The 11257-nt window shown below is 27.8% G+C and overlaps 2 protein-coding genes across 2 annotated transcripts; both read right to left on the bottom strand.

Moving 5' to 3' along the window:
- Nucleotides 1-1896: 1896 nt before the first annotated feature.
- On the bottom strand, nt 1897-4431 carry LOC127278859 (uncharacterized). The gene is made up of 3 exons (XM_051300778.1): nt 3790-4431; nt 2830-3037; nt 1897-2381 (listed from the first exon to the last, which is right to left on the bottom strand). The coding sequence occupies exons 1-3, from the start codon at nt 4429-4431 to the stop codon at nt 1897-1899; spliced, it is 1335 nt and encodes a 444-aa protein (XP_051156735.1).
- A 1763-nt stretch (nt 4432-6194) lies between these two features.
- LOC127278860 (uncharacterized) lies at nt 6195-8878 on the bottom strand. The gene is made up of 7 exons (XM_051300780.1): nt 8795-8878; nt 8663-8713; nt 7335-7479; nt 7055-7231; nt 6786-6963; nt 6512-6591; nt 6195-6397 (listed from the first exon to the last, which is right to left on the bottom strand). Exons 1-7 carry the CDS (start codon nt 8876-8878, stop codon nt 6195-6197), a joined length of 918 nt encoding a protein of 305 aa, XP_051156737.1.
- Nucleotides 8879-11257: the final 2379 nt, after the last annotated feature.

The following is an 11257-nucleotide window of genomic DNA, read 5'->3' on the forward strand; positions in this document are numbered from 1 at the left end:
TTGGATATTTCTGAAAATGCCGACGAGAATGATGTTAATCTTCTGTAAATATGAATTTATCTTTCTTTTATATATATTTAATTGTAGGCGTTGAAAAAATGAATCCATATTTGACTTAAAAATTTTATACATATTACAATTATTTGTCTTATTTTTTTTATAGAAATAAGCAAGATGTTGAAAAACAGCCAACGAATTCTAATAAGCCTTCTTGCAATGGGAATAAAAGAAAAGTGGCTAATACCAATGGTGATTCAAAAACCAAAACACGAAAGACCAAAAGCAGTATGTTATTAAAAACTGTACTTTTTAATTAAAAAAAAAAATATAGTACTATAATAACCTAATAATAAATTATCATTCTTTACAGCAAAAAATCATGATGACGGTGATGAACAGTCCGCTATGGAAAACTTTGTTTCTTCGTTCATTCATCAAAGGCCACAACAAGATTCTACTGACGGATTTTGTATAATGTTTGCAGATCTTTTAAGGAAAATACCTGAGGAGAAAAGAGCAACAGTTCAGTTGAAAATATGGCAATACTTGGAAGCAATAGTAAGTCGATTCCAGAATTCTGCGTCTCCAGAGAAATAACTTTATGTTAAAAGTAAAACTTTTCCTTCGTAAAATGTTTGATGTTACACTTGAGGCACATTTTTTTTAATTCTTTTTTATTTTACCTTCTTTCAATTTTGTCTTTTTTTTGGATAAACCATCTAGTGAACACCAAGAAACAGTTCCAGAAATATTATAGATTGTTTCCAAATGTATGTTATCCTTGTTACACATTTTGGATGAAATTGACATGGGAACAATGTTTTACATTTCTGGAACTATGTTTCGGTGTTCACTGGTCATTAATTCATTATCTTCCAGCCTTTATATTATTATTTATTTTAAGTTCTTGTTTGAGTGTATCGTTTCTTCATGTCACGTCATTTCAAGCATTTTTTTAATATTAAGTATGCTATTACATTATAATCATATGTTGTGAATAATTATAATTTATAGAAAATTTTAAGATTAGTATAGAAAGTATTTGATACTTTGCAATACTACCAAATACAGTTCAAGATATTTTTTGCAATGTGATAACAAAGACTGTAGATTGCAAATTATATAAAAATTTATGTTCCTAACTCTTTGGAATTAAGTAAATTATGTCAAAGATATGCGAGATTAATTAATTATAGTTTATAAACGTATGATGTTATGTTTTAAGACAAAATGTTCTGCCCAGAATATTATAAAAATATTATATTATCAAAATTTGAAAAAATATTTTTATAAATCATTGTTTTAAAACTTTAATTTATTTTGAAAAATAAATAAACAATTAAACTTTTTTAAAATAATTTATTGAAACCACAAATTTTTTTTTGTTTAAACTATTTTTTAAGAAATGTCACCACGCAAAACTTTTGTTATCCAGTTTAAATTTTAAAAAAATTTCAAAATCATAGGTTGTTGACTACTTTTCCTGAATTAAATTTCCCTTTAGTTTCCACATTGAAGTGAACAATTTCTGTAATTTTATTTTGTAACTTCCTCATTCCTTCTTTCAATTATTATATTTTTTTGCCAATAAAACATTTTTTTGTAAATTTAGCGCACATTTAGATTTTTTTGAAAATTTTTATTATTTATTGCAATTAGTCATTATATTTTATTTATTTTTTAATTACTGTATATTTAAAAAATTTATATGAAAACTGAAATTACAAATTTACCTAAAAAAAATTACATGTCTTCGAATAGTTGTTATTGATTTTATTAATTGTATAATTTATTACATTTTTACTTTTTTAATGAAAATATGAAAATTTACATTAACAAGAATATCACCATTTACACTATAATAAAAGCATTACTTTTATTACAAAACTATTCAGTTTAAAAATTGTTTTTTAAAACTTTCTCCCACTGCCATTCCACAGCTCCTTTGTCGTAAAAATAATCAGAAAAGATTTCTCTTGCTTGCACAGAATTTTCTTGGTCAGCATTAACATTTCGTTCAATGTTCCTAAAAGCTCCATTAGCAATGTTATCTTCTGAACGTAACGTCTGATATGGTCGTTCATTTTCTGGAGCATTTTCTTCTAAGCTTAATATAAAATTGTGTAACGCAACAGAAGCTAAAATTATCTTTTTAATTGTTGGAACTGAAGCGTTAATTTTCCTTAGAAAAATTCTCCAGCGTGTTGCTAAAATTCCAAAAGCGCATTCGACAATTCGCCTTGCGCGACTCAGTCTGTAATTGAATACTTTCATTTTGTTGTTCAAATTGTCTCTTCTAGGATAAGGTATTAAAACTCGATTGAAACCCGTAAAAGCTTCATCTCCAACGAAAATGTATGGAGCAACTGGACCATCATTTCCTAAAAAAAAGAAGTATTCATTCTTTGAAAAATCTTTAATCTCTGTAACGCAACACTGCAAAAACTCGTTTCTTTATACCGTTAAAGTTTAAATTTTTTAATTTTATAGACTTCCTTCATTTCAATTCAAACTTTGAGTATTCAATATAATATAATAATTTTTGCCCAAAAAGCGCTCTTATGCGAATGGTGCAAGTAAGAAGTTTGTAAATTTTAAAATTAAAAATTGCACATTCTTTATTAAACAAAAACCTTTTTATGAAAAAAGGTTTTATTGCATTTAGTTGTCTAACTTTATTAATTTTAAATTTTAATTTAAAATTTCTAAATTATATATCTAAGATAATTTTAAACACTCAAATGCAAGAACAAAAAATCTATCTTCTGTTAGAGACAAGTGTAATAATACCTTAAATTATAAGTCACAACAGTGAGATTGAATATTTACCTAATGCTTTTGGAGGTGGTATGAAAAGATCATCATTAACAAGCCTGTTATAAAATTTACTGCTTCGTAAAACACCGTTTTCGCTTCTTCTCCCTTCCCCTCCGACGTCTATTACAAGAAATCGTGCTTTTGCGTCGCATACAGCCATCAAGTTAACACCAAAATCCTCCTTGTAATTGAAATAAAGAGATCCGCTGTTCCCTGGAGCCTGAAAATATGTAATTTAAGAAGTATATACATGAAAATGCATTAAAAGATGTGTATATATCTATATGTTATTAAAAGTATTATCAAATTACATGAATAAATAAACAAAGCATTATATTTTTATCGAAAAAATTTTTAATTACTTCATTTATTATTTCAGGTGGCGTACAGCCATCAAGTTAACACAAAAATAATAAATCATGTTAAAATCTAAATGACGTAAAAACAGGTGCGGCGGAGCAAATTTTTCCCGAGTGTGGAGTTGAGTGTTAGACCGGGGGGAGTAAAAAGATAATTTTTGGAAATTAAATTATTTTAAGAAAAAGACATTTTTTTTTAAATTAAATTATTTTAAGTAGAGATGTGCAAAAATCCCGAAAACTCGGGTCGGGTTTCGGGATTTTTGCACAACTCTAATTTTAAAAAAAAACATTTTTTGGAAATCAGAAAAATGCCTATCGATAGGCATTTTTCTCATTTTTGTATTATTGCAAACATTTCTCTTAAGAAATAAAAATAAAAACAAAATCCAGAGTGTGAATGAGTACTCCACACATTCCACAATATCTCCGCCGCCCTTGGTAAAAAAATATTTGTCCCTTTTTTTCGTGTACAAAAAATTGTTTGTGTATTATGCAAAACAAGCTCAGTGAAACTATAACTGATCAATACTGTACCATATATTATATATTACTATGTGTCTACAGTAATATATAAATTACGGATTTATTTATTTATAAAAACCGCACTTACTTGTATTTCAACCTGCTTGCCGTCAATCGCTCCCAAGCAATTATCAAAATTCCACAAACTGATAAAATCGTCACTGATTTTCTTCCAATTTTCTTCAGATGGTTGAAGAAAATAATCATCTTTTAAACAGTCATATATTGCTTGACATGTTTCACGTACTATAAGTGAAATGGTATTGTGTGCCACTCTGAATGCAAATGAAAGAGACACCATTGAATCTCCGGTACACAAATATCGAAGTGTTATTTCCAATCGAGTTCTAGAACAGATGGGATCACGAACCACTTGTTGCTTTTCTATAATAGGTTGAACAAGTTCATGTAGTTGTTCAAAGATATTGGGTAGAACACGAAGGTATGTGAAATACTTTTCATGGTCCTCATCTTCTCGTAATTCTTTAAGCAAATTATCACTGTCTCCTTGTTGATATCTTCTCTCAGCACTAAAAATGGGTCGCACCCAAAATCGTCTAACTGATGGAATAAAATTCCTCAACCTTGTTGCACGTTTACAACGAATGTACAATTCCCAAAGATTTCTTATTTTTCGAAGCACTGACTCTCTGGCGAACGGCAACATAGAAGTTCGATTATACTCCATAATCAAAAATTGGATGGTTTGCAATTGGTTTTGAAGATCCATAATTGGTTGAATAAACTGCAAACTAAATAAATAATATAAGTATGTAAATGAATATCGCTTATAAAATTTTATTTTTAATTTTGTTATTCATGATTTGAATGTTTTTTATTCCTTAACGTATCCTATAATTTTTTTCAGCAGGGTTACAAAAAGTTTTTATTTTTGAAATATTTCCTATAAGGTAAACTACCAATAGTCGACAACAATTTTTTGAATAATTATTAAAAAATTAATAACTTGTAATTAAATGGATGTTTTTTTAATTTTCTTTTTTAGTTGCGTAGAGGACGTTCTAACCTTCAAATTGGTAGTTTGTAAATCAATTAAAATTGAACTATTTATTTTTAAAAAAATATTTTTAAAAAAAAGTGCTTCAAACCAATAGTCGACAAAGCAATTATAGAAATGAACCTTAAATGAAAATAAAAAATTGAAATAACTTTTGACTTTAATTTGTATTAATTAAATTATAAAAATTATTTTTTGATTCTTGTATTTCATATACAAATACTAGGAGTTTGTCATCATAACCTTTAATTATGTTCAAAGAGCTAAATATATTTTAAGAATCTATTTAACCATTTAAATAAGAAATACAAAAGCATTATTACATAATATTATAAGATTTTACAATAATCTTCTAATATATTAAGGATATTTATTAACATGTAGAATATATGACTATTTCTAATTGTTATATGTTATTAACATGGTAATTACCTTTAATTTAGATGTGAAGTATTTTTTATATTAATGTTATTCAGGCATCGTAAAAATTACTGGTGTGAAAAAAGAATTAAATGTGTCCGTTTGTTTGAAAACAATAATTCTCCACTTTAGTTTTTGTTGTAAATATTAATCATAAACATAAAGTAATATAGATATTGGACTCTCAATGGACAACAGTTGTCACAGCAATACCTATGATAAAAAAGGATAGAAATATGTGTGTCTTTTTCTATATCATGTGTTTTTATGGCAGTCGTTGTCTCGTTTATGAGGCACCTTAATAAGTTGAAAGAGCACGATTTAAAAAAGAAAAAATATATATTTATATTTGATAATAATTATTCAACAATGTTTAAGTTTTAGGTTATTTACAAGTATCATTAAAGAATTAAATTGAAATATAAACATAAATTTCCCTTTTTTCTTCTAATCTGCTATTATGCTGATTTCCATACCCGGATGTCACATGGAGCATAATTGAAAAAGCAGAATAGAAAATGGACCAATGAAAATTAACTTTCCATAGTGGCCAGCTGTTTGTCTTTTTAAACACATTATCCAATTTGTTCATTCTTAATCGGCTATTATGCTATTCTGCTCCATGTGACATGGGGGTCTGAAATTCAGCAGATTAGCATATTACAGAAAATAAATAAAATAATAAATATTCAATAAAATTCGTCAATAAATACCCATATGAAGTTTTTACAAAGAATAAATGACGGAAAAAGTTTAAATAATAAATAATATAATAATAATAAATAAAGTTATTAAAATTCGTCAATAAATATCTACATATGAGTTTTTTTACAAAGAATGAAAAAAAGGAAAAAAGTTTTCCATTAATTTAAAAAAAGTGTTAACACTTTTAGACAATCAATACAATTATAGCTTTAATTTATATAATTGTAGAATGTTGAAATCCAAGAAAAAGGTCAAGAGAATTAAATAAAGTACGGTAATGCGTATATAATTAATATACATCTTTATTATTTTCATAATAATTTCATTTTCTTTTATTATAATATAAATCATCAATCACTAAAAGCATTAACTAAATCATTAGTATAGTTCAATAAGTCTGCTTCTGCATTTAATTGCTGGTTGCTTGTTAATTTTTTTAATTGATTTTTAACAATCATTACAAATCCGTCTATAACATCGGGTTTCTGATGAATATTTGTCATAACATCCATTGCTGTTTCTTGGAATTTCATGAACACATCATCATCGGTTTCTATATAAAAAAATTATGTAAGTATTAATTATTAAGTATTTATTACAATCATAATTACTATAACATTAGATTTACTATATTAATTATGAAAGTTAAAACTTCTTTCTCACATACCATTTTCAGGCTCATCAGCAGTGTTATCCAATTTCTCTTCACTTTCTACATTGACCGATGGCTTGAGAGAAGATATCGTGCTGCAACAAAAATTATATATAAATATATGTGTATAAATATATTAATCAATTTGTACAAAATGTTTTGATTAAAGAATTATTGCAAAATAATAGAAATTCGTAATAACATTGAACTTTCAGCACATATGCATGTAAAATAGACATTTAATTTTATTTATATAATAAAATTGTGAATAACAATTAAGTGAACTTACCTGTCAAAAATCTGCATATCATTAAGAAATTCCATTTGCTTCATGAAAGGAAAGACTTTCTTCTGCTTTCGCTTTGCAGCAGATCCGCTAGGCAGATGTTTCTCATTCTTCCTTGCTTCCAGATACTGTTTTTTTAACGAATTCCACTTAGTTTCAATTTGTTCAGCCGTCAAAACTCCTGTAAAAGATTTTTAGCATATAGTCATATAATTACTTTTGATTTCTTAGTTATTAATTATAAAATCAATTTTTTTCAAAATTTTATATACCTTTCATGCAGCACGAAATTTGTTGCCATAGATCTTTTTTTTTTAATTTAGTCCTTTCTTTGACATTGATGTTTTTAAAATCATAAAGTGCAGGTCGTTTTTGGACTTCATATATAATAGCATCACTCAGGTCAATATCTGACATCGGTACAGGAGACTCAGGTGTTTTTAAATTGACTACAAATATTAAAAAATACATAAATATTGTAAAACACTAAATAACATGTTATTAAACTGATGATCTTGTAATATTAATAATAAATTAACTATGTATTTTTACCTAATGTTACAACCATTTTTTCATCTATACTAAATCCGTGTTCATCTTGATCAAAATGTTGAAAACAACCGTGATTTTTGGGAAGATTTTCCAAAGTTTCACGTGTAAAATTTATAATTTCTCCACAGTAACCGCATTTAATAAGCTGGAAATTTATTCGTTTTATATTATATGATAACAAAAACATTTATTTTTAAAAATAACTGTTTATCAATCTTCAAAATATATTATATTACTTTTATATATTACTTTTATTTACTTCAATTAAAATAATAATTGTTTAAGCTTTATTTATTACTCACTACTTCGTGTTACTTCTTAAAATACTTACAGGCCCAGACATTTCTTCTTTCTTAGTATTTTTAGGCATTTTGCTTTTGTCGGAGAATCGAGAAACGTTTGTTTGACAACAGTTTGACAAATTTTAAAGCTCATGAAATAGCGAGACACTAGAGTGTACGCGGCACGTCATTACCGTGGCCTAAAACGGATGAGTTTAGGAACGCGATATAAAGAAACCAGAAATTCCCTGCAATCACCTGATTGGTCAAGTCTAATCTGCCAATATGCTAATCTGCTCCATGGGACTGCACCCTCACACGCTAATTTATTTTGACAAAAAACAACTTCTCAACGCGAATATCTATAACCATAGAATTTTTTGATAACTGTTAAAAACATACACCGATAGTTTAAATATTTATCAATACTTTTATGCAAGCCGAAAGTCGAAAAAATTGTTAGTGTACAATTAGTGTTGCTTAAAAAAACATTTTAAAAAAGTGTCAACAAAAGTGAAGTGTGAATGGGGAATCACCTTGTAGGAAAATGTAAAATAAGATTTATTTCCATTTTTAATTAATAAATGCTGCAATTAATTGAAATGATGATCGACTGACATTTGGAATATGTTAATTTCGAATCGATGAAAACTTTCCTATAAAGTAAAGCTTTGATAACTTGATAACACAATTTTGTTAGCCCTGAATTAATATAAGAACAGGAATCACATCCACTAATTAATGGAATAACTTGAGTTGAGATCTAGTTTCTTATGAATTGAAAACAGCTATTATTTTGAAAATATAAAAATATAAATAATTGACAAATTATCCAAGTAGGTGATGCAGATGCAAAAATTTTAAATACACTGTAAAAAATGTTTTTGTGTTAAATTAGATGTAAAAGTAAGTAATTAAGTAAGTATTTACAACGTCCACATTCTCCAACAGACCTAAAAAATTACCATGACAACGTGTGTGTTAAACAAGAACAAAAGCTAAAGCATGTATGTCCCCGAGTGTACATATAAAATTAATAACTTTTACCTTAACGTCATGCTGAGCCGATGTCCAGGTGTCAATGGTTTTCTGCGACTCCTTTTTAAGAGAAATGGAGTTACTTTTTCTAATAAGTGCTTATAGCAATCAACATTCATTCTAGTATACTTAAAAAAGTACTCTTCGTCGTCCTGCATTTCCTGAAACAAAGTTTCGAACTCCCCAAGAACAGGACGACGTTGGTTGATCGGTCTTACGCCCCATCTTCTTGTTTTATTTGCACTCCTTATTAATTTTAAAATGCATAAACATTCTGCGATAATTAGAATTGCTAGAACTATTTGCGAAGTATCACATGAAACAATAAAAAGTAGGGTAGCAATAATAAAGTTAAAATGGAACAAGCTGGAGAAAATCATCGGAGATTTAAGAAGACACAAGAGAACAAAAAAAAAGAATAAAAAAAAACAGAAAAATAAGTAAAAGAAATGCACCTTTAATAAGTGTATTAGGAAAAATAATTGGACCAACTATAGGATTACTTATGACGAAGGGGAAAATTATAAAGATATAATGAGGGATCTAAATGAGGCACAAAGGAATATTTCACATTTAGTAGGAGAACAGACACATATAGTAAGAGCAGAATTGCATACGCTCTACGATATGGCAAAAGCACAGCATAACTCATCGCAACAATCAAGAAAGGAATGAATAAAAACTGAAAGAGAAATACTAGATTTAAAAAATCAAACTAGTCGAATAGAATAGAAAGGAAATTTAAGAGTACAAATAATACGATGGACTAGACAAATAGAAACTTATGAGCTCAATTTAGATCGTACTTTAGACATCTTAAAAGAAACAAAAGAAGGACATCTTTCTTCAGAATTGTTATCAGACAAACAATTGATAACAATAGCAACGGAAGCAAAAAAATATTTAAAGTACCAAGAATTTCCCATGCCTATAGACGAAATAAGTACAACAACAATCAGTAAAATAGCGAAAGTAAAATTACAAATAGACACAAATGATTTAATTATGTCGTTAGACATACCTTTAGTGGAAGAAAAAGTTTATATACTCTATAGATTGCATGAACTGTCAGTCAAAAAGGACAAAAAAAATAATAATAGCAACAGGGCATACATACTACCACATTCCAAATACTTATCTATAACAGCCAACGAAGGATTTTACTTTTATCTGACAGAAGAACAATTATCCGATTGCTATCTAACTAATGAACAATATATTTGTCACTACAAATACGGGGCATATGATATACTCTTAACACCTATCTGTGAACCAGAATTAAGAAGAAAACCCGCAAACGAAACTAGTAAAGAATGAAACACTATATTTAAAATGTAAAGACAAGAGACCTGAAACCTACCAAATAAGAGGAATAGGAATAATTCATATAAATACAAAATGCACACTAACAATTGACGCAGTACAGTTACCAATATTAGCTATAAGAGAAAACCCACACCAATATATATGAGAGATTCTTTTTCAATCGCCCCAGCCCAAAAAGTCAATTTTCTGGGATTGGCTTCATACTTTGGTAAATTGTTGTCCTATATGATAGTAATAAATCCCTAAAATATAAACTCATTAAAAAAATATTTGTAGAAAGTAGAGGGGGTTGAAGTTTTGACGTTAAGGGTAACATTGTCATTTTCAAATCCGTATAACTATGACAAAAGTTAATGGATTTTAATTTATCTATAATGAATTTTATTGCATTTTTCACGTACTTTTCAAAAATGTATACGAAATTTAAAAAAAAAAAATTTTAACCCCTTTTTTTTCAAAATCAACCCTTATTTTTCGATTTTCACCCCTTCGGGTATTTTTTTTTTTTTTTTTTTTTTTCCCTAATTTTTCTTATTCTTATCATTAAAATAAGACATTATATATAATTCTATAATAATTTTACAATACTTAAACTGTATGTCTTATTTTAATGTATTTATTTATGTATATATTGATAGGATAGAGTGTGGAAACGAAATTGATCTCAGAAGAGATATGACATTCGTTTTCACCATATAAGTTCAGAAAGTTGAAAAGCTAAAAATAGGATATATGTAAGCAAAATGTGTAGCAAGTTCGAGCTTGTTTGTTTATACGCGTGAAGAATGTGAAGGTTGTGAAGATCCAAGTGTAATATGATCTTCAAAAACCCATTGTCAGCATATAAAAGAGAGAATTCAGAAAGAAGAAGATTCAATGTCATACATGCGATGTAGATCATTACCATATAAGGAAAGTGATTCTATTTATAGATCACCCCTTCCCCAATAATATGACATTTCTCCCACTAATTAGCATAATCGACTAGTATATAAACAAGAGCTTTTTCCATAAAGCTTGTCAAAAGTTCCGGTGCAATCTCTAACATCGTAGAGCGACCCTTCAGTTTACTTTCGCCCTAATTATTGTATTCTTTCCTGATAGCCAATAGGTGCAAGTTAATTTGACTTTTCACTTAGAACATAGTTCTTTCCTGATAGCCAATAGGTGCAAGAGAAGCAAATTAACACTTAGAATCAATAATTTAATAGAAATAACTGTCGTATTTATAACTATAAATACTAAAGAAATCTTGCATTATCTCTTTTTCTAAATTTG

This window comes from Leptopilina boulardi, unplaced genomic scaffold (genome assembly GCF_019393585.1).
Source record: "Leptopilina boulardi isolate dan_hultmark-lab unplaced genomic scaffold, ZJU_Lbou_2.1 LbouV2_212, whole genome shotgun sequence".
NCBI lineage: Eukaryota > Metazoa > Arthropoda > Insecta > Hymenoptera > Figitidae > Leptopilina > Leptopilina boulardi.

What these genes read in the sequence shown, in the direction of transcription:
- LOC127278859 (XM_051300778.1), bottom strand. Translation starts at nt 4,431, where the DNA reads ATGGATCTTCAAAACCAATTGCAAACCATCCAATTTTTGATTATGGAG. An exon ending in GCAAGCAGGTTGAAATACAA is followed by an intron (nt 3,038 to 3,789) that starts GTAAGTGCGGTT and finishes ACATATTTTCAG; the next exon opens with GCTCCAGGGAACAGCGGATC. An exon ending in ACCACCTCCAAAAGCATTAG is followed by an intron (nt 2,382 to 2,829) that starts GTAAATATTCAA and finishes TCTTTTTTTTAG; the next exon opens with GAAATGATGGTCCAGTTGCT.
- LOC127278860 (XM_051300780.1), bottom strand. Translation starts at nt 8,878, where the DNA reads ATGGGGCGTAAGACCGATCAACCAACGTCGTCCTGTTCTTGGGGAGTT. An exon ending in AATTTCGTGCTGCATGAAAG is followed by an intron (nt 6,964 to 7,054) that starts GTATATAAAATT and finishes AATCTTTTACAG; the next exon opens with GAGTTTTGACGGCTGAACAA. An exon ending in TGCTGATGAGCCTGAAAATG is followed by an intron (nt 6,398 to 6,511) that starts GTATGTGAGAAA and finishes TTTTTTATATAG; the next exon opens with AAACCGATGATGATGTGTTC.